Here is a 23,761-nt window from a genome sequence, read left to right as displayed (position 1 = left end):
CATTAATTCCCAGCATCGTTTTCCAGTCTGACTGTTCTCTTACCTGCTACCATTACTGGCCATAACACCCCCTCATACTTCACACACACACACACACACACACACACACACAGCGCTTTCCAACGGAAAGAAAAATAGATAACAGAACCTGTGTTGTCACTTAAATCTTGCTCTTTCCTTAATAGCCTCACACATCCAAGGGACAGAAACAGTGGCCCGATGCTGGGGCCCATGATTGGACACACGCTGAGCGCCAGACACACACCCGTGATTGTTCCCCCAGAGAATTCAAAGCAGCATCGGCTGGAAACTGGTGTCCATTGTCCTTTCTTGAAACCCAGCCAGCCGCAAGGGAGGGGGAGAGATGCGCAACTACCAGCTGCATTCAAAGCAGAATGAATAGGACCTGCGAGAGGACCTGCGAGGGCTCCCGAGGCCTCTCTCCCGCGGATACGGGCCGCTAGAGGGCCAGTGCTGCAAAAGGCGAGGCAGCTCCAAGGGCGAGAGAGGAGGAGGAGCGGGGGGGGGGTACCAAGAGAAAAGGCGATGGAAGGCTGCGGGCTTACCTTTTGCGGGCTCAGAGGCTCCGTGCGGTCCGCCCTCGGTTGGGAAATGCGGGCGCTGGCATTGGCGAGGCTCCGGGATGCGGCCCCTGCCTGCGCGCCCGCTTGCCCGATGGAACGAGATGCGAAGTGACGCGCCTGGCCGCCTCCCCGGGTTTGTGGTGCTGATGCTGCGCTCTCTGGGGATGCTCGATTCCTGCAGGTTCACTGCGCGCCCCGCCCCTCGGCCCTGTCAGCGCGCTGATTGGCTGGCGGAGCAGAGGAGCCTGTCGACCGCAGCCGCCAGAAGGGCGGGGCTGGCGCTCGGCTTCTGCCGCTGTTGATGCTGCCTCTCCGGAGGGAGGGAGGGAGGGAGGAGGGAGGCGCGCCTGCTCTGGGCGCTCCAGAGGCCGCCGACCCGCTCACTGCGGAACTGCGATGCGTGGCCCCGGGGGAAAGCCGGCAGAGGCAGCCGTCTTCGCCCTGGGCAGAGCACAAGCGCCTCCCCGCCCACTCCGGGTATGACTCCTCAAAGCAGCGAGCGAAAATGGAGACGGCAGGCATCCGTGCCAACCGCATCCATGCACTTGCTCTATCGCAGGAGATCTGACTCATCATCCCCAGCCTGCGCATCCACACAGGGCCAGACCAACGCGCTTTTGGTGCTCGAAAATTGCATTCCTCGCCGCCCCGCTGCACACACGTTAGCAAGGAAACTAAATCAGGGTTATGACAAAAACAACCCAAGATATATATGGCCAGCCCCATATATATAAAAATCGGCGTTTTTGGTCTTCATTGCTGCAAAGTGATCACATGTGAATATAGCAGGTGTGTAGCAGAATCAAATAAACACAGCTGATCTCCTGCCACGTTTGTGTGCTCAAATCTTTTTGTAGAGTTCACATTTTGGGATCGTATGGAATTAATGTTGTATGCATTGGTGGCATCAGCCACATTACGTTGATAACCTTTCAATTTTTCATATGATGATTCTGCAATGCCTCTGGTCTTCTTGGGATATATTTCATTTAGCCTTGACCAATTTGGTATTAGGAACTAAATCATCATTGCAGTAGCAGCATAACGTCGACAACAACAACCTACCCTTCAACCCCAAGGTTCTCAGGGCAGTTCACAACATTTCAGTAAAATACAAAATATCCAGCATTTTCTAAAAGGGAAAGGTTGGACCATCCATTAATCAAGCTCCTTAAAAGGAAGAAATTCAACAGTGAGGCTTCTATAAGATACACAGATGATTGTCATCTAGTGACAAAGCAGAAGCAGGTGTTTCCCACAGTAGCACTAACCCTCTGGAACCCTTGCCCCTGTAATCCAAGATGGGTCAATTGTGGCATGTTTTAGAACTTCTTCTAAAAATTTGCTTGCATTTCCTGGCTTAATTTTTATATTGTACTGCTTAGTATTTTGTCTCCAGATTTTTATTTTGATATTGAAAGTACGTGTTTTGTTTTATTGGAATTTTCACTTAATGATTTTAGGGTGTCATTTTGTTAAATCACATGTTGGAGGTTTTTATATATTAAATGAACTATATACATTGATGAAATAAATATTCCATTGACTGCTTTAATATATGGGTTTTTTAGTTTTGCTATATTGGTATTGGTTTCAGCATGCATTTTTTAATTGTAAACTGCTTTGTAAATTAAATTTGGCACATACTGCTTATGAATAAACAATACTATATTCTGTGGATAATTGTTTACGTTTTTGTTTTACTGTATTTTATGGACCTTGGGTTTTTTGTACTGTTTTGTAATTTGCCCAGGACTCTCATAAGCAAAGCAGGGTGTTACACAAGAACAACCCCCATACCAGTGTTAATCTTGGCCACGAGCCCAAACAATATCTCTTAGCACTTTGGATAGAGTTCATAGATTAATTAGGTAAATTAAATCAACTAATGTTTATAGTTGAATAAACAGTGGGGGGCAATTTTAATTGGTAATCACTTATTTTGTTTGGTGTTACTACAAATTAAGGGGTGTTGTGAGCTAAACCGTTTATCTTTTGTAGGGTTATTTTGTTTCTGTAATACTTTTTTTTTAAGTTGGCCCTTACTTTAAACTGTATCTGAAAGCTGTTTATTTCTGTTTGGTTCAAAAATATTAGCAGTAACTTCCAACATAAATAATCCACTTGATACAGGAAAAATGTATTTAATAAATGACTAATTTGAAGAAAATAGCATGTTATGCCCATCCCAGCATAATTTATTGTGCGCATCCAATAACACCTGTTACTTTTTGTCCCAAACTCTTCATCACATCTAATTACTTAATTTTCCACTCTGCTTGCTTACTCTACCATCTCCGAATCTCAGACATTTCACTCAGTATTCTAAAAGTGAGGACTATATTGGTCCATATTGAAGCTTTCTGTTTGCTTGTTTTATCTCTGTCATCTAAAAAGTGTATCCACTTCTTGTCTTTGCTGCAGACCTAACTGCTTACGACGTGTGTATCTCCCTCAGCTGAAACATGTATGTCACTATTTACAGCAAGGGCATATGAGGTTGGGCTTTACATCTTTTTAGCTTTATCTCCAATTTTACTCAGGCTGGCATTTGCTAGTTAGAACACTGACCTTCCTGCCAGATGGAAATATTCATTTATACCAATAAGAAAAGAAGCTTACATCCAAGTTTTCTAGCTAGCAGATGTTGAAAACAGCATACGGGTCATCCCTTGGTCACACACTCTTCTCATATATTCTTTTCCAACGAAGTTACCGCATTTCAAAAGCAAACTACAAGGAGAAATTCTATACCTTATCTTGCTTTCTTGTGATATACAAAAAAATATAAAAAATACTATCATCATTGGTCCCATTAAAGGTACTGTGACCATGTGGGTTTTGAAGTTTTTCCTTATGGCTTTGTTTTTGTTAAAAATAAATATTATTGTTGTTTAAATTTATTACCTGCCCTTCATCCTAAGGTCCTAGGGCGAGTTACAACAATTAAAACACGTTAAAACGACATAACTAAATTAAAAGCAACTAATTTTTGCTTTAAAATAAATAAAAAAGCAGTAAGAAGTAAATACTGCCAGAAGCAATATGTTTCTGAATATCAGTTGCTGGAAACCACAGAAAGGGAGAGTGTTGTTATGCCCAGGCACTGCTTGCAGGCTTCCTATAGACATTTGGTTGACCACTGTGAAGGAAGAAAGCTGGACTACACATATATGCTAGGGCCAGCTTTTTCTGGTATAGCCTAAGATTTCATTGCTTCTATAGCCTCATGCATTTATCCTCAAAAAAATGAACCAACCAAAATGGTTTATCTGGAAAGAAAAAATACAATCGATCTTTTTCTGAGGAAGCAGCTGAGTGAAGTCATCTGATAAGTGTATCTGTCAGGAAAAAGACTTCAGGGACATGGGGAAACCTGACTGACTTCACAGGAGAAAGCACATTTGTATCCTCTCATCACTAAAACATATCTCAAAACCTTTTATTTGTCAGTGGTGGCAGATTTAACATTTAGTTATGAGTCAATGAGTGGTGAGCTATTCAATTGGATGATGTGCATTGTCTGACTTTTGTGTCCTCTAAGCCTTCCATGACGTACATGCATTTATGAATCCACCCTAAATAATAAGTCTGCCGGCTCAGAGAAACATGGGTTTTAAAAAGGATGGTCTGTCTCCAGTCAGTATACTCTAAGGATTTTATCTGATAACCCTTCCTACCCAGATCTTAACACTCAGGATCACTGCAGCACACTAGCCTTTTGAGAAGAAGCATTTGTGGATTCCCTTTTGTCTTCAGGGCTGCTCAGGTTTGCATCATGCATCTTCTGCCTTTATTACATCCCCATCCCCTTATCTGGAAGAAGATTGTTTCCCTGCAGTTCACTAGTCCCAGCTGGAGCATTTCCTGTTTGACTCAAGCCCTGCTGGAATATATGCACTCCATTGCTCTGTTGTTATCTAATGCCTGTTTGGCAGGGTTGCAGAACTGCTGTTATGATGGCATGAAAGATAGAAAAGGAAATTAATGTTTGTACTAAATTGGGTAGGATATTGGAGGTGTCTGCTTTCGAGAATTCATTACCAACATTTAGGATAACTACTTACACAAGAGCACCTTGGTTACAGCAGGACTCATCTCCATATTACTGTAAAACATTTGTCCCAGGACCCAGAAGCCACAGAGAGAGCAATGGCTCATCTAATCAGGCAGCCATGGTGCATGCAAGCAAGCCATCCCTTATTACCAGCAGTAGGACATAACTTTAGCATTAATAAAGACCCTGGTGGAGCCATCCAAGCAATTTTTCCAGAATTTTCTATTCAGAAATGGATGGCTTATGCAGGGTTAAGGGATAAGTGCATTGTCAAATAAGGGGCACAGTTGCTCCATAATCAGTTGATCCCATAATCAAGCATTTTTAAAGTTGGAAGATACTTTGGAGGTCATAGAATCTACCCTCCTGCTTTAAAGGGGATAGGCATTTTAAAGGCAAATGCAGTTCAAGGTCTCCCACAGCAACTTTTTCAAAATGAATTGGATAGATTTGGTTCAAATCCCATCTCAATTCCGAATTGTTACTGGATTGTTTTTATTGCTTCTTACTCTGTGTCACTTGCTTTGCTTAAGATTCCCCTGCAACTGCCACAGAGCAAATATCTGCTTGGTCCTTGTGCACCAAATTGCCCATCATCATCATTATTTATGAACTACTAGTGAAGTCGCACTGGACAGCCAACGTTGTTGGCAAATTGCAATAAAATATTAAAAGTAGTGACATTCAGCTGAGTGGTGGCAACACCATTGCCCACCTGTGTTTTTCTTGGCAGAGGCATATGAGCTTCTTTTTGCAAAACCCTCTTATTGTATTTTATATTCGTAACACCTAAAATATTATAGACTGTGGACAGAAGAGATAGTCCATTGAACATTTAGTGATTGATTGGGGGCGTCATTCATGAAAGAAAAGTAACTTTCTATTTGCAAAAGATTAAGCAATTAATGATTAACCCCACCAGTTCCATCACTAACTTCCAAGGTCTCAAAGTAGGACATGGGAAATGTATTTATTTGGTTGATTAATTCATACCATTTGAACCCGGAGCTTTGGTCAAGACCAGGTCCTCAGCAATCTACGGTGAGGTTCAGAAAGTTTCTTTTCTTGTAACACTTCATGTCAATGTTTGCCAGAAAGCAAGAGAGAAGGAACTGAATGAGAGCCAAGCAGGCAGCAATACTCAAGGGTTTGGATCCTTGTTGCCAACCTTAACATGTCTAAAAAAAGCAATACCACTCAGGCAGGTAAGTGAAGAGCCGCTGGGTAAAGGGAGCCTAAAATAATTTGATAAAGAGCCTCTGGATGGAAGATTGCATTTTGAATTAATAAAGGAAGCAATAATAAGTAAGGATGGATGAATATGTCAATTTTGTTTTCTCTCTCTTACTAATTCAGTTCTCCACATTTCTGCTGCAAACTGCAACAACTCTCATGAAAATCTGTCAGTATTTTAGTGCGTATTTATTCTGAAACACAGATTTTTGAATGCAGTTTTGACTAATAGATGCATTTTTGCAACTTATATTATCTAATATATTGCATTTTATTATAATTGCCCCTCTGGATAAAAGGCAGGATATAGATTTAATAAATATAACCTTTTTTAAAAAAAAAGTTATTTTCCACCAATGCATGCATTTTTATGAACACTTTCCCCTAATATATGCATTTTGGTAGACATTGCTTGGTCAGAAAACTCCATCACAAAATTCAGAGACATGCAAATTTTGAAGGATACCAGTAATTGAGTTTCAGTTCACATACTGGTTTAAGAACAAATCAAGTACTGGTAGTTTCTCACTCATATGCAAACAAAATTGGATTTCCCTCCCATCCTTAATATCAAGCTAGCAAGAAAAAATATTAAACTGGGAGTAGGTTTGCTGTCTTGCCTTGTCATGGAGAATGCCTTCTAGTCAGCAGGACTCATCTTCTGTGTTGTGTTTGGAGTGTCATTATAGAAGCATCCCTGCACATGGAGGAAACTGAAGCAATTTCACAAGGGCCTAAAATCATGCTGAAAGGAAGAGAAAATGTGGTTTCTTACTATGAGTTTATAACAGAAACAGTAACATCAGTTGCAGAAGTTTGATTGGTTTGTTTTTGCTGAATTCTGCCTCTCTACTAATTTAAATTAAGGGCCAGCCAAAGTGGAAGTGGGTTCAGAGATTGTGATTGTAAGAAGCAACAGGGTCGTGCAGAATAATACCATTGGCCCAGCGGAGATTGTCATCTGCAATGGAAAGATAGCTGATGTTCTTCCAAAGAGAAACTGGGCCAGACCCAGTGGAGAAAAGGTATGAACTCATTTAACACTTTAATTTTTTGTGGATTTCTATACTAGCGTTCAGGATCTGTTTCTAGCATGTTTCACAAATAAAACAGTAAAATTAAATAAAAATGCAATCCCATACAAAAGCAGCATAAAATACAAATAGAGGACCAAAATTATTTTAAAAGCCTGGGAGAATAAACTATAACTGTGTAGGTGCTAGGCGTCTCCATGAGTATCCTGGCTCCCCGCATTTGAACTTGAATTGATATAATGGCTGAAAGTTTGGGAAATTTTATTAATGAAGTCAGTAAAGTGTCCCAACATGGGTCTACAGTTTACAAGCAGGTAACGCATCACAGAGGACGTGACTAGGATTAGCTAAATATTATTGTTATAGAAAGTCTTAACCATTGTATGTGGAAATGAACATGCAAATATATTTCATAAACAGGTTCAATTTCCAATATATTCTGAAGTATTTAAAATGTCAGCAGTGCTGAAAGTTCAGCATTTAATAGCACTGACATTTTGAAGCACGGTTTTATATGCATAAACTTCCCAGAATGTTTCATTGTTAATCTGTGCTGATGAAAAATTCTAAGACAGCTCAAGGTTACACTGATCCCTTTCTTAACTGTGGTTCTAAATGAATAGCTACTGCTCTAAGGAGTAGCACACAGCATCTTTCATATCTGTTACATCTTTCCTACACATTACAGTTTTTACAGACGATGACAACAACATACAAGTGCAATTAGGGGGTCCTGTGTAGTATTGCACAGTGGTGGAGTAAGATGAAAGTGATTTCAATTAAAATCCCACTTTAGCTATGAATCTTAATGGGTGACTTTGGGCCATTCATAATCTCTCAAGCCCAGGTTCTGCTGCAAGACTCTTGTGAAAATTTAACTGGAAGAAAACATGTATGCCACCCTGAGTTTCTTGGAAGAACAGTGGGATACAAATAATATAAATAGTAACATTAAAATTGTATTTATAAAAAAGAATAGAGAGAGACTGACCTGACTTGCAGGGACATGAGTCAGGAAAGCAATAAAAATATTGCCATGAAAAGCAATATGAAATGTATATAAATCACAGAAGCAACAGCCAGGAAACAGCATAATCCAACAAGCATAAAACAAAACGCAAAACAGATCAGGTATAAGACATGCTGGAATGTCTGGGCAAATAAAAAAAAAAGTATTCAGCTGGTGCTGTAAAATGATGAAGATTGGTCCCAGGTAAGCTTCTTTGGAGAGGGCATTCTGTACATGAGACACCATTACTAAGAAAGCCCTCTCCCTAGTCGTTATCCTCTTAACCTGAGATGGTAAGGGAACCTGAAGAAGGGCCTCTTATGATGAATTATTTGTTCAGGCAGCATCATGCATTAGTAACCAACTTCAGATAACCAAGTCTCAAGCTATTTTATGAACGAGAAAGGAAAATATATTCTGGAGCATGGTATTAGGAGAGCTTTATGAGGGAGCTTGTGAAAGTGAACTATCCCAACACAAAACATCACATCCCTAGGGGCTAATTCTCCACTCAGTTACACTAGTTTCACGCCATCATGATTCCATTAACTTCACTGTAACTGAGTGGAGAGCTAGACCCTATGGTCATAATACCAGTGCGGAGCATTGAACCAAATTCACAGTGAATGCATTGGATAGGGGCCAGGGTAAAGTCTTCTCTTTTTTTACGTGGTTTTCCTTCTGGGTTAAACTTTTAGTTGCCTGACCAGTGACCTTTGGCCAGTGCCTGTTGCTGATCACAGCACACTCCACATTACCTCGACTAATAATTAACGCAACTTGCTCTGTCTGTGAATTGTCCATGAGCTGCGCATGAGATTCTCTCACTGCTTGGTTCATAGGGTAGATTTTGGCAGAAAAGCTATTGGTTCTCTTTCTGTCCATGTAAGTCATCTGTGTCAGATATGGCCAGTTGTGGAACATAAGAAGACCCTTAATGGAGCAGAGCAAAGGACTATCAAAACCAGTATCCTGTTTTCAGGAAACCCACAAGCAGGATATGAGCGCAATAGCCATTTCTCATTACAGTGGTACCTCGGGTTACAGACGCTTCAGGCTACAGACTCTGCTAACCCAGAAATTGTACCTTGGGTTAAGAACTTTGCTTCAGGATGAGAACAGAAATCACGTGGCGGTGGCATGGTGGCAGCAGGAGGCCCCATTAGCTAAAGTGGTACCTCAGGTTAAGAACAGTTTCAGGTTAAGAACGGACCTCCAGAACGAATTAAGTTCTTAACCCGAGGTACCACTGTACTTTTACCCAGAAACTGGTTTCCTGACGCAATCTCCCTTTGCCCCTGAAGGTAGTGTGCAGTCATCACAATAAGCATTAATTGATAGGCTACTCCTCCATTAATTTCTCTAATTCTCTTTTAAAGCTATCCAAGTTGGTGGCCATCACCACATCCTGCAGCAGGAAATTCCATATTTTGGGAAATTCCATATGTACTGTGTTGAATTTCTACTACAAGATGAGACTACGTCTCTGCATGGCCTGCTACAGGGACCATTATGAATGAGAAATCTTTTTCTAGATACAACCTTAGCTGAACTTGAATGGCTTTGTGGCAGTTATCCATGGTCTAGTAAACTACCAGCTGGACTATTGCAATGCATTATATGTGGGGCTGCCTTCAAAGATGGTCCAGAATCTGCAGCTGACCCCAAAAAAGGCAAGAATATTGTTAGTGCGGATTGGAAGATATCAGTATATTATGACACTGACTATGTCATCTTCACTGGCTTCCAGTCCATTTCCAGGCCCCAATCAATGTGCTGGTAGGAGGGACTGTGATAGTGATTTAAAAATGAAACAGAGAACAGTAGTATTTAAAAAAAATAATAGAAAATACTAGTACAGTAAATACTAGATATGGTCAATGTTTATTAGATCCTTGTCCTTCCTTGTTACAGTCTGGACTTCAAAGATAGTGAATACTCTTCTGAGAGAGAGTTTGGTTCCTGCTGCCCTTAGAAAGGTAGGAATTAGATCTCAACTGGAGGGGAAAACTAGATTGGAAACTTCTCCAAGTAGCCTCTCAACCTGAGTCAGTCTTATTATTTCTGCCTCTGTCCCTTTAAATCTGAGACCTCTTTTGTACATTAATGCAGGGTGAGTCCTTTAAAAGAGGCCCCATAGATACAGAGTACACATGTTCCACAAGGCCTCTTTTAAAAAAACTCACCCTGTACAACCTAAATAAATGTTTGTGTCTTAAAGCATCTTAAGGGAATGAAAAATGACTGGAGATGAAAAGAGAGAGAAGCCTTCCTAATTAGGAATGTCATCAGATGCAACATAACTTCTGAAAGTCAATGTATTTCCAAAAAGAAGGGAAAAGACAAAACAATGTCTATGCCTGAATTCATCCACTCGTGCAAAGCATACTGTACTCATTCTTTAAGGAGCTGCAAGACTATTAATTGCTTCCAAGTAATTTGAATCTAACTTTCTCTTAGGAAATTTGAGAAATAGTTGAGCTCTCAATGCACATGCAAGGAAGATGAGTGTCTGATGAATAATGGTTTGCGACAAAGATGCAAGTGTTTAATTTTGTGTGGGTTTTTTTTAAAAAAAATACAATTCCTGGCATGTTGGAATTATGACAGATCTCTTACTGGATGAGTGTTCTAATAAGATAGAGTGAGCAGGAAGCCTAGCAAGAAGTCCAAATGATCAAATCAATTATGAAGCGTTCTTAGAAATCTCAACTGTTGCGGGCCACAATCCAGCAGAGAATGAATGGTTTTAAGAGCTCTTTTAGTCTGCAATGGATTGTGGCTGTGAGTTTTTAAAGTGTTCCTCCAAGCTTTCTATAGCGTTCCAAAAAGCAAATACTAAACGGTGTTTTGAATTAAAATCCAGAGTTTTTAACAAGGAACCTGTACAGGTTACAAGCATTCTATGGACCACACTCATGTTGAAGACAACTTTAGAATATTCTGCAATTAACCTGCAATTAACCTTCTGCCTACAGATCTTAGATGTTGGAGACCTCGTGGTCATGCCTGGAATAATTGACCCACATGTGCATATATATGATCCTGGACAGCCAGCTGGTGAAGGATTTACATCTGTGACTCAGGCCGCAGCTGCAGGAGGCATCACCACTGTTGTTGACATGCCCTTGTACGTTTACAGAGGGCTGGAGGGAGGGAATAAAGGGAGAGAATAAGGACTTTCCTATTTTAATGCAGAATTCACAATGAAATTTCCCAGGTCAACTCATATAAACTACAGTGTAAGAGTTTATATGTCTCTTCCTAATATGATCTAATCCCTCATCCCATTGTAGGCCCTTGGCTCAAATCCTAAGACTTTCCTGAGGGTTGCTTGACCCTCAGGAATTGCTTTCCAAGGGGTTCAGGATGAGTTGAGAACCTGTGTGTGTGATGTGTGTTTTTCCAAACAAGTTTTTAATAAACATTTCCCCAATAGGAGACTAAAGAGGTAAAGAAGCGACAGGGAATTATGCATAACTGAGCATTCTTGTGCTTGCACTGCATCTGGTAAAGGCCACTGTCTTTGTTGCTTTTTATTTATTTTCTTGTATTATTATTATTATTCTGCCTTCCATCCCACATGGAAACCAAGCAGTTCTCTGTATCATCACATTAACTTTCTTTCCACACCCATGTGCTCTGGCCCGTCTTACAGATTCCTAACACCTGTAGATAAAGAACACTTTGGGTGGAAGGCAACAGCTGGAGCAGCTTCTGCAGGGCAGGATTTCTGAAACACCATATATAGTCCTGTAGTGTCACCTACTGGTCATATTCAGATATTGTAACCAAGGGTGAATTCCCATGCTCAAGTTCCACACCAGAAATCCATGAGGCCCCACCAAATGCCTAGACATAATTATACCGCATGAACAAAACACACACACACACCAACAGCACTGAGAGTCAGTGTGGTGGTCGTAGTTACTGATTTATCTATCAAATGCATAGCCTGCCTTTCCTGATCATTTGAGGTGGTTCACTATAGGAGAAAAATACCAGACCTATCACTCCAGAATTGGAGATACAGTTGTTGTTGTTGTTTAGTCGTTTAGTCGTGTCCGACTCTTCATGACCCCATGGACCAGAGAACGCCAGGCACCTCTGTCCTCCACTGCCTCCCGCAGTTTGGTCAAACTCATGCTGGTAACCTCGAAAACACTATCCAACCATCTCGTCCTCTGCCGTCCCCTTCTCCTTGTGCCCTCCATCTTTCCCAACATCAGGGTCTTCTCCAGGGAGTCTTCTCTTCTCATGAGGTGGCCAAAGTACTGGAGCCTCAGCTTCACAATCTGTCCTTCCAGTGAGCACTCAGGGTTGATTTCCTTCAGTATGGATAGGTTTGATTTTCTTGCAGTCCATGGGACTCTCAAGAGTCTCCTCCAGCACCATAATTCAAAAGCATCAATTCTTCGGCGATCAGCCTTCTTTATGGTCCAGCTCTCACTTCCATACATCACTACTGGGAAAACCATAGCTTTAACTATACGAACCTTTGTTGGCAAGGTGATGTCTCTACTTCTCAAGATGCTGTCTAGGCCTGTCATTGCCCTTCTCCCAAGAAGCAGGCGACTTTTAATTTCGTGGCTGCTGTCACCATCTGCAGTGATCATTGAGCCCAAGAAAGTAAAATCTCTCACTACCTCCATTTCTTCCCCTTCTATTTGCCAGGAGGTGATGGGACCAGTGGCCATGATCTTCGTTTTTTTTGATGTTGAGCTGGAGATACAGTACTGATGTTCAAATCCCCACTCAGCCATTACACACACTGGGCAACACTGAGCCAGTGTCTGTCTCTCAGCCTCACCTACTTCACAGGTTGCTTGTTGAATGCTGGAATGCATAGTATTTTGAGCCCTTTGCTAAAAGAAAGCCATGATAGAAATATTATTTATTAAATCAATAAATAAACATTTATGTCTGGTGGAAGCTCATATGTGAATAGGGAAATCCATCATCTTTGGCATGTTAATGGGATCCAGTGGCAGAAATTCAAGTAGCTACCACAACCTAACAGAGGCAAATTTAAACTAAAGTAGTGTTTTTGTTGGAACCAGTTTGTGCACGGGTGGTACTGCTTTGGTTGAAGAATGAGGTCAGGATGTATTAAAGGTGTGTTACAGATTGGCAGCTAGACTGGGCTAGAAACGAGCACAGTTTAGTTGCCTTCTAGGTAGGAATGGTTCTACAATTAGGCAGAATGAGGCAACTGGTTGTGTTTCTCATAAAAGGGCAGGGAGTGAGGAGACATGCTGAGATTTCTTGTTTCAGCTGCCATCTGCTCCCTGACTTTGATTATGGTGGTAGTGGTGGTGGTGGAGGAAGACAGGTATCATTTGCTGCTCTTAGGCAGCAAAATGTGCTGGGCCAGCCTTGTTTCCAAGTAACATCTTATTCTACTTCATACTTATTCTACTCAGGTACTGCAGTCCTCCAACCACAACCTTGTATGCCCTTGAGAAAAAGCTGCAGTCTGCCAAGGGAAAGTGCCATATTGATGTTGCATTTTGGGGTGGCATCATTCCTGGAAATCAGGTTTGTATCCAGCAATGAAATGGCATCAGCTCCTCTGTGTCTTATGTACTTTGGAGGGAGGGCCACGAAGGCAAGATAAATAGAGAGGGCTCCAGAAATGAAAGCGTTCCTTTAGATAGCATGATCCATTAAAAGTAAGAGGCTGCAAATGGATGGAGGATTCTGCCATGTTTTTAGTTATACTAGGGTTGCTATATTTCAAAAAGTGAAAACCTGGACAGAAACTTTTTTGAGCTTTTCAGCAATTTCCACCCGGACACGATTTCCGACGGCCGATTGCCAGCTATGTACAGAAAATTCCGTACATATGGCAACCCTAAGTTACACTGCACCCTATGCAAGAGCTCTGGAAACAGTACAGTACAGTACATGGTTTTGAAAATAAGAGGTGTGGCTTGAAATAAATCACTTGGCTTGAAATCCCAGTTCTAATTGCATATGTGTATGAACGAATTGCAGCAAATTGTTGGAAGTGGGAAATGAACTCTGCTCATCCTCATAGGGATAGGTGAAAATTTAGATTCAGTTTGCATTTAAATTGAAAACTCAATTGTAGCTGAATATGTGCAGAAATTGCAAGAGAGCAGAACTTAATATGCAACTCAGCCATTCTTCTGTTTTCTTCGTATTATTAGCAAACTTTCCAAGTGCTTGTCCTTGTGCTATCTCTTAGGCTGAGCTCCTACCAATCCTGAAGGCTGGGGTTCCTGGATTTCAGTGCTTCCTAATGACCACTGGTGTGGAGGACTTTTCCCATGTTTGTCTACATGATATACATATGGCAATGAATGAACTGCAAGACACAGACTGTGTGCTCCTGGTAAGGAGCTGAGTTCCTACTCTTTTACTCGCTAGCACCTTTGACATTAAGTACCTGTTTTCCATTTCTCTTCTCTCTTCCAGTGAATTTCCAATCTGGATGGCAACATTTCACACTTTCTTTCCTTGGGCATTACTTATTTTTAATTTTTTATGTATATTTTATTAGTGAATTGAAATATTGTACATACTTTTCCCCAGTAGGTTATTCAGGTACTATAAATGACACAAAAAAGATGAATGAAGATTAGTACAATAATTAAAAGAATTTACTAATATCCACATATTAATAAAATTAAGCAATGCCCCTTCATAATAAAACATTAATTAATATTAAATATACTGAATTAAAATTTAATTGCGGTATATTAATTCATGATCTGCACATATTTTAAAGGTGTGAGAACAACTTCCCTATTTCCTTTCTTTTATTCTTATGTGTATAAGCTAATTCATATTTTACATATTGAATTACCAAATCCCAACTTCTTATAACCTGCTTATATTTTTTTCTATCTTTAATCGTTGTGGTTTTCACTTCTTTGGATTATTTATACCTGCACTTTCCACCTCAGAAGAGACACTTAAGGTGGCATACATTCTTCAGCAAACACAGAAAAATCTGCTCTTGGAAAACTGGCATCCAGCAAAAGATTCAAGGGAGAAAAGAACCAGGACCCACTGCTATAGACTAGCCTGAGTACCTGGATTCTAGGGCAATAAGCAGTTTCACTGTTAAATTAGAGCAACTCCCTTCCCAGCACTGAATACTAGAATGAAAAGGTGCTGTTATGATTTGATATATCACAATAGTGTTTTGTTTTTTTAAAAACAGCAGGCAGTCTTCCCTGCTTTAAATTAAGCACTCTTGGTGACATTTAGCTTTCATAGGCTTGTCTGAAACCAGACCAGTGGGATGGGGTGGAGGTGAGAAGGAAGAAGATATATTTTTAATCTTTGTTGGAAGCCGCCCAGAGTGGCTGGGGAAACCCAGCCAGATGGGTGGGGCTCAAATAATAATTTGTTGTTGTTGTTGTTGTCGTCACATTGTTATATCTTCCTGTAGAAATTTTTATATACACTTTCCCCCCCGTTTGGGACTCTCTACACAGTTCCATCCAGAACAGGAGCCAAGTCACTCCCTGCCTGTCCAAGAGGGTATGTATTATGCTAACCAGTACCTTTACTTTTACCCCACCACATATGTCTGCCAGGAGACATGGGAGCATTTCCCCCCTTCATCACAGGACCCTGGTCATCCCTTTGTGTTCTTCTGAATGGAAGTGTTTGCTCAGCTTAGAACTTGTTTTGCACCAACAAAGAAATAGATAATGGAGACCATCAATAGGGCAAATAAAGGAGAGTAGATAAGAGAGGAGACAGCAAGGAGTCTGGAGCAGCCCTGGGCAGTGAACTGTCTGAAGAAAAATACCTGAAGATTTCAGAATGGCCTCCCTCTGATGACATAGGAGGGAGGGAGATTTCAGTTGCACAAGAAATGGGCACAATCTTTCTAGGATGTGAAGGGAGCTGGGAACCGTTCCCCTAAGGACCTTAAGTGCATTTTAATATACTAAAACACTAGAAATAATCTTGCTAGAACCCACTTGGTAGGGGCACCGGTATTAAATGTGTGCATCTTTATATTTTTCTCTCCCTTTCCCCAAACAGACACCATGGAGTACAGCACTTTATTGGACACACGCCCTTATACCATGGAGGTGGAGGCCACCATCACCATTGCTGAACTGTGTCTCCAGTATAAGTGAGTGTTTCTTTCTGTTAAGCTGGAAATGAGAGAGAATGCTAAGGACATAAAAAAGCCCTGCCGTATTACACCAAAATCCCATCTAGTTCAGCATATTGTTCTCCAAATGGCCAACTAGATGCCTATGGGAACCCACAAGCAAGACCTGTGTGCAAAAGCTCTCTCCTGGCATGTGCTTCCCAGCAACTGGTACCATACTCCAACTGCCCCAAAAATACCGGGATCGTCACAAACACCCTTAAGCAACCACGTCCCGAATTCCCAAGGGTCCTTCCCTTCAGTACTGGAAGTTCAGACCGTGCATCCCTCTAGGACATTTCTTAGATCTATGCCTCCCACTCCCTTCCTTCCCTCCTGACTCAATATGGCCCTACTTCCTGTTTATATGAAAACAAGATCTGGGTCACTTGAGGGCCCCTAATAAAGTTTTTCACTGTTTCCTTGCTCCTCGGTCGGTTGGTCTCTCATAAAGAAACTGATGAGAGGGAGCTAAGCGGGCGAGGCCTTCCACAAGGTCACTGTCCACATGGTTGTGAGGGGTGCCAAGAGGTCACAAGTGCTGAAGAGCAGCTGTTACAGTCATTTGGCTCTGGTTTGCTTCGTTCAGCTGCTGCATCTGAGTCCCTGCCCCAGCCTCTGAGGAGAAGGCAGGGTGGGGGGCACTGATGTAGAATATGTCCCTATTTTCATCTGATGAATGTTGGAGGGCATGTGGTATTCAGAGGCATACCACCTCCAACAATAATCATATGCTTTTAACTTTACAGGATACCATGCCACATCGTTAATCTCTCCTCTGCTCAAGCCTTGCCCATTATCAAGGATGCTCGACAGAAGGGAGCACCAATTACTGTAGAAACAGCACACCACTACCTCAGCCTGGCATCTGAATGCATTCCTCCAGGAGGCATCTACTACAAATGCTGCCCTCCTATCAGGGACAAGAACAACCAGGTAAGAGCTATGGGAAATGGAAGTGGTCCAATCAAATGGCAAAAAATAAAAAGATAAAATAAAAATAAAGTGATGGCAGAGAGAGGACATATGAAGTAAAATCTGAGTACTATTAAAAAGAAATGCTTGATAATGTCTGCAATAATTCAGTAAGAAGAATAAGACAGGAACTTTATATGATCAACAGACTCCACTCATGTTGAAATTATAGGTTGTTCTGGATGAACAAAGCATAACAGGTTATTAAAATGGCATTCAGAAAAGAGTGAGTACACATACACACATACACACAATCTTATGCAGTTGACTCCTATAGATAATACACAGATCCAAACGATTGTCTAAAGACATATCAATGCAATGTTCAACTACTTAAATCCATCATATACATTATGAGAAACAAAAAGACAATAAAAACAAATAAAATATGTTAAAATTGACAGTTCAAAGTGCATTTGTGTCACATCCAGACATGTTCAAAGAGATGGTAGTTTAGTGCTTAATGTAAGTTCGTTGTTCTTGTTTAACGAACTCAGCTTAATAAACCATGCTCGAGCACAAGAATCAGACTATATGCTACCTCCTTGTCCCTCTCTTCTTCCCATGATGCTCTGGCTTCAGTGCCTCCATCATGGTTAATTTAAACCACAGTTTCCTGTTACATCTTAACTAGGAAACTATCATGTAATCTCAGGCTACAAATACCAGGATAAGATGTTGGTTTTGCATCCTATTTGGTAAGTTGAGGTAAAACGGATGTAACTGGATTTTTTGGTTTAAAATAGCCATAATAAAAACACTGGATCCAAACAAGGGGGAGGGGAGGGCCAAACACATGGGTCTATTCTCAGTTTAATAAACTATGGTTTATTGGCCTTAATAATTGCCCCAAAGTACGAGGCAGGCCTTCCTAAAGAAATAAGGGCACTAGAAAGGGAAAATGTCAGTTCCTGCACAATACATAATACAAGTGAATTAAGTGTTATTGTGATTCTTTATTGGGCCAGAATGCAAAATCCAGGAGTGGAATCATTGCAAAGCAATCCTACTGTTCCCAGTTCCTTAAAACATTTCAGAAGGCCTTGGTGGTGGTGAAGAAGAAGAATCAGCATGGCCAGAAGAATCAGCATGGCCACACTATCCTTATCTGTTTCTAAATGCGGACCTTTAGTCAAAGAAATTTCCTTTTCATGCCCATTCCTTCTTGCTTTTCCATTCTAAGGAGAGCTAACTTTCAGTGGCAGCTCTGTCACTGTTGCTTTGGACGGTCTATTTTCGAGTTGAAAGCTGATCCTGGATCTTTGGTACAAAGTGCATTACCTCTGTATGCATCAATAGATGAATGCAGGGGTCACCAATGTGTTGCTTGTGGGCACACATATGCCCACAGAGGCCGTTCCTGGTGCCTACAGGGTCCCCTTTCCCACTCCACTGAAATTAGTGTTGAAAAAAGCATGCTCCTGTCGCTAGTAGAACAGGTTGTGACGTGTGCTTGGCTGTGGTGCCCACAGCTGTGTATCCAGTTTGCAAATGTGCCACTCAGTGGTGTAGTGTGGGGGGTGCAGGGGGGGCCGGCCACACCGGGCGCAACATCTGGGGGTTAGGGTTAGGGGGCGCAAATCCACGGGTTAGGGGGCACAAATTACTTGCCTTGCCCCGGGTGCTGACAACCCACGCTACGCCACTGGTGCCACTGGCACCAAAAAGGGATGTGACCCTTCCTTGATCATTACTGGCTTCACCTTACTCAAGGAGAACTACAAAAGTATTTCCTTGGCATAAACTCTTCCTCTCATGTCTCCAGGAGCAGCTGTGGGCAGCTTTGGAAGTGGGAGAGATAGACATGGTTGTCTCAGCCCATACTCCTTGCTCCCGAGACTTGAAAGATTTGAACAAGGGAGACTTCCTCAAGGCCCCAGCAGGGATTGCTTCACTACAGTTTGGTAATATGTTTATATACTATTTTATATATGCTGTTCTTTTTCTTATCCTCATCCAATGAGCATGTACTGCTAAGAATGGAAAGGATGATATCCTCATATCATGACTCAAGCATATACTACACTGACAGGCAGTATCTCTCCAGAATGTGGGGCCTCAGAGGTCTTTCCTATTACCTGCTAACTGGAGGTGTCTGGAATTAAAACAGTAACCTTCAGGATGCAAAGCATGTGATCCACCATTGAACTATGGCACCTTCCCAAAGAATGACTTGTCATCCTGTTGTTCCAGGTGCCCTTAGTGTCCTCAAGCTAAGCCAACCAATACAATCAAAATGCCCCATTTCATTTAAATTACAAATACTTTAGTTTTTCACTATGTAAATTAAAGCAATTTGTTTTAAAAAGCATGTTCAATAAAGCAAAGACTGGATCCCAAGCATCGTTAACGGTACTTCAAAATAAGTTCAATTGAATGCATAATAATTTTCTTTTAGGTAGGTTATGGCTTTCAGACAAAGACATCTTAATTGATCAGAACACTTTTCACAGAGTAGCCAATTCATTGATTAAATTTGCATATGTTTACATACAAAAATTCTGAAGAAAATAGCATGAATTTACTTCCCTGGTGCTCCCCCCCAATACAATCACACAATAGTGTGTGCGATTCAATGTGTGTATGTTTGAATGAGTGTGAATGAATGTCAGTGAATGTATTTATCGGTGACCCAACGTATTGCCACATGTGGCCCTCGCAGGAAAGGACTGCTCACCCCTGGTTTAGAACTTTACCAAATGTTCAAGTCTCCTTTTTAAGTGGCATCAAGTGATATACTTTGAGAAGAAACCAGGGAAGAACAATCTTCTTAACAATAAATTCCTCTACTAATTGTGACTGGAAAATTCATAGGTCTCCCTCTCTTCTGGACTTCTGCAAAATCCAGAGGGTTCTCCTTTCATGACCTAGTGCAACTGATGTGCAAAAATCCTGCCATTTTGAGCAGGCTGGAAGACCGTAAAGGATCACTTGGCCCTGGGATGGATGCAGACCTAGTGATCTGGAATCCAGAAAAGGAGTTTGAGGTAAGGATGGGAGAGGATATAGGTCATTTTTTAAAATTTTGTGAATCACCTTGGGAGTCTGATATAGAGCCAAAAACAGGATATAACAAATCTAATAAAATAAAGAGTTATAACAAAGACCTTACAGAAAACAATAAAGTGACCTAATACCAAATGAAGAATTAAATGTGCCAGTTTTATGAGACAGAAGTCCAAAGTGTAGTTGTTGTTCTTTGAATTTCTTATCCTTACTTCACCATAAGGTCCCAGGTAAGATAAAACAATATAAAATAAAATGTTAAAATCAGTTAAAACACTTCGGTGTTGAATGTTTCCAGTATAAAAAGGCATAGCAGAATGGCCTTTTCAACGACCTTAGCAAGAGAGTAGTCTTGACACACTTAGGGTGTCAGCTGGGGCATTATTTTTCTCAATTTGGATCAAAGATACATCAAAACACTTATTATGGCTATGGTTATTAGCTAGAGAGATACAAGATAGATATTGATTGTGGCGAACATCATGTGTATACCCCTTCCCAAGCCTGCGATGGTAGCTCACTGGGTGGAAGTGTGTATTCAAGTTCTGTTTTCACCCTGTGAAACTAAGCTTTCTATGCTTTGAAATTTTTATAATTGATGATCTGGAAAGTGCCAGTTCTAATATTACCATTCTCTTTGATACAACACAGGGACAATAATATTAGGTTGTATACATTATCCTTAGTAAGCAATATTCCTCAAACTAATCTGGATTATAATTATTTTGTCTCCTTCTTTCTCTCTCAGGTGAATAAAAACATAATTCATCAGAAGGATAAGGTATGGGAAGACTCATGTTTTCTGCATTCTCCCAGTGTTCCTATTACTGCCCCCCGCCATCCCACCCTCAAAACACCTTACTGTAATTTACTGTATAATTCATTACATTTTTTGCCTCGGCTTAGGGCAGGCTTCACTGCTCAGCAAATGGAACATCCCAAGTGTCATTTCTGTGGTGGTAGAGGCTATAATGAACTGACTGTTTAGTAATCTTCACCTCCATCTATCACTTTGCTTAGCAGGCAAAAACCAACAAGCAAAATACCACCAGGAGGGGTGAGCACAGCCGTCGGCTTTCAACATTCCTTGCCTTTTTGCAGCCTTGACATTTATGGGCTATTCAGTCTTTATCTTTTCCAGGTCAGAAGTTACTGGGTCAGAGGATCTGCCTCATACAAAGGACTGGCCCTAGTAGGCACCCAACAGGACACATGTCTATGCTGAAGGAGTCTAAATCATTTTCACATTAGATTATTTATTAGTTTCATGGCCCTAACCTCAAGCTCAGAGTCAGAGGAGGATGAGCTGGCTGAGGCCAGGACTGCTGCACCACCAGGTTCCCTGGAAGTGAACCTGAGGCTAGTGGAACCTAAAGAACCTGAGCCAGAACCCTCACAGATGCCTTTCGCCAAGTCCCATTTGCCTGAAGAGTCAAGTACTTATTGCTCTACAGGCCTACCCAACAAAATTCACCAGGCCAGCAAGCCATAGAAGAGAAAAGAAGTGCTCCAGGTTAGGGAGTTGGCCCTTTAAGGATACCTACTCTTTGGGCATGGAGATAGAGCTTGAGAAAGGTAAACTGGATGGAGGGGTTCATAAGGCCTCAATTCACCTCTAATCTTTGTTGTTCACTTAGAGCTTTCTACACCGCTGCATCTATTTTGCCTTGTGAATATCTGCTATGGACAGATCAGAACCACCATAAACAAAAACACATTTACCCAAAGACCTTTGATTCTGCATTCTGTTTATCCTTACTTTTCTCTCTCTCCCCTGCTCCCTACTTTAGCTAACCCCATACTTAGGTTTCCAGCTTTATGGTGAAGTCTTTGCCACTCTTGTACGTGGCAGGCTGGTTTATCTGAATGGTAAATTTGCATCCAAGCCAGAAGGGGACCTGCTTGTGACAGAGAGAAAGATGCCTACAAGAGTCTCATCACCCTACTACTAATGAGGAAGAGAGTATGACAAATGTACTAGCTAAACACAAATCTGGACAGAAGAGAAGCTGGAAGAATAGAAGAGGAGAGTGGAATCTACACACATACAAAAAACGCTGTGAAAATGCTTTTTAAAAAAATGTTTTGGAAAATACATTAAATTTTGCACTGTCACCATCTAGTGTCACATTTGTATATTGCACTTTACAACACATTTAAAACGTTTTATTTGCAGCTGTATATCTGAGTCCAAGGATGAGTAACATAAAGAATAAACTGCAATAACATAGTCTATTGTCTCAGTGAGAGCAGCTGCTACACTTTCTGAATTTTTCTATAACTGCTGAATAAATAAAATGAGGTCAACAGCTCCAGCTGATATGTAAAGGATATGGAACAGTAAAAAGTTATTGGAGCCACTCCCTCATGCCTTCTTGCTTTCCAGAAGTATAAATAAGGCTAATAAAAAATCAGGGTGATCAGGACAAAAGGTTTGGGTGATCTTGCAGCTCTTGAAGCTTCATCGCAAAGTGTTTAATTTGCAAATCATTGATCTGATTTTCAAATTTAATGTAACACAGTGCTCACAGTGAATCAAACAGCAATATGCCAAAGTGTGGTGAGTTCTGAAGAGTTCTGAATAAGTATTCTTTCACTGTGGCTATGACCTCAGAAATTAGATAAAGAGGCTTTCGATATAACTCTTTAATCAAAGTATGATCTATTGATTTCCTGATCAGAATATGATCAAAATGGGATGTCAAGTAAACGTGTTTGAATTGTGCATTTTTCAATTCTTGCAGTTGCTCTAACCTTTAGAGCAAGGAAGAGAAACCTGCAGTCCTCCAGATGTTGGACTATACCTCTTATCATTCCTGACTATCCTGGCTGAGTTTTATTGGAGTTGGGAGTTAAACTACCCCTGAATTAGAGGGTTACATATTTTAAGTCCTCTCTCAGACAAACTATACTAAATGCAAAACTAGGCACAGTGCTCTGCAACATCCATGAGGCTTTAAGACTGCCACTGCCAGCCAAGCAATCCTGAATAATTTATTTTTCTCCTATTTGACTTAATTTGAAAATCCATAGAAACAAAGTAATCACTTTGTCAAAACTAAAAGGCAGCATTTCCCTTTGACAGTGCTGTGCTAGAACATACATCCTGCCAGAGCATTTGGACCTTAGTGTTTATTAGCTGGCAAGGGCTCATGGTACATAAAAATGCTAAACAAAACATTAGAGGGCTTAATATCACAGAAATACAAGTTGTCCCAGTAAAAGGGCAGATTCTCAGAATGAAGTACAGTATATGGTCTGATACAAAGTGAGCTTCCTTGAAAATGCAAACGCTACAAAGGAAAATTGCGGAAAAGGGTAGAAGGGAAGTACTGTAATTCAGTCACTGAAACCAGAGAAACTGTTGCTATCTTCTGGTGGGATAATGGCATTCAGATGCTGCAATTGAAGATTATTGGTGCTCTTGTGAAACAAACCTTCCTCCAAACTTTTTGCAAAAAGGAAAGTGATGAAGAAATGCGCTGGAAAAACAATTGTTTGATGCAACATTATCTAACCTCCCCTCAGACAAATCAGAATGAATGTTGAATAAATAGCTGGTGTTGTCTAACCTCCCTGCCATCTTTGTGAAAACCAAATCAGGGTGAATGTACAATAAAACGGCTGTCTGGAGGTCCCATTGGCCCCAGTCCAATGCTCATCATAGCCAGTAGATATACTTGGTTTCATCACCTCAGTCTAGAAATAGGACTTTGCCTT

At 41.0% G+C, this 23,761-nt stretch overlaps 2 protein-coding genes and 1 long non-coding RNA gene across 24 annotated transcripts in view; 1 reads left to right on the top strand and 2 right to left on the bottom strand.

The window, feature by feature from the left end:
- KIF1A (kinesin family member 1A) overlaps window positions 1-1,192 on the bottom strand; it is a 114,023-nt gene extending 112,831 nt beyond the window's left edge. For 4 of the 22 annotated variants that reach the window (XM_081912401.1, XM_081912412.1, XM_081912416.1 and 1 more), the window contains exon 1: window positions 567-1,192. The gene's annotated coding sequence lies outside the window, so the exon portion shown is untranslated. The remainder of the gene's footprint in view (window positions 1-566) is intronic. The other 18 variants (XM_081912417.1, XM_081912419.1, XM_081912420.1 and 15 more) reach the window with 8 other exon arrangements.
- Window positions 1,193-5,656: 4,464 nt separating this feature from the next.
- LOC309370564 (allantoinase, mitochondrial-like) lies at window positions 5,657-22,402 on the top strand. Its single transcript, XM_081912456.1, has 12 exons — window positions 5,657-5,846; window positions 6,742-6,899; window positions 10,896-11,047; window positions 13,341-13,455; window positions 14,129-14,275; window positions 15,387-15,432; window positions 15,946-16,039; window positions 16,810-16,996; window positions 18,801-18,939; window positions 19,850-20,022; window positions 20,790-20,822; window positions 21,832-22,402. Exons 1-12 carry the CDS (start codon window positions 5,816-5,818, stop codon window positions 21,991-21,993), a joined length of 1,437 nt encoding a protein of 478 aa, XP_081768582.1. The 5' UTR covers window positions 5,657-5,815; the 3' UTR covers window positions 21,994-22,402.
- Window positions 5,853-23,761, bottom strand: part of LOC309370581 — a 31,416-nt gene continuing 13,507 nt past the window's right edge. Inside the window, exons 3-4 of the long non-coding RNA XR_014168615.1 lie at window positions 14,330-14,490; window positions 5,853-6,619 (exon numbers count right to left, since the gene is read on the bottom strand). This is a non-coding gene — a long non-coding RNA (uncharacterized lncRNA). The remainder of the gene's footprint in view (window positions 6,620-14,329; window positions 14,491-23,761) is intronic.

This window comes from Podarcis melisellensis, assembly GCF_964234715.1.
Source record: "Podarcis melisellensis genome assembly, chromosome: 5".
Taxonomy (NCBI): domain Eukaryota; kingdom Metazoa; phylum Chordata; class Lepidosauria; order Squamata; family Lacertidae; genus Podarcis; species Podarcis melisellensis.
This window is presented reverse-complemented; position numbering and strand designations above follow the sequence as displayed.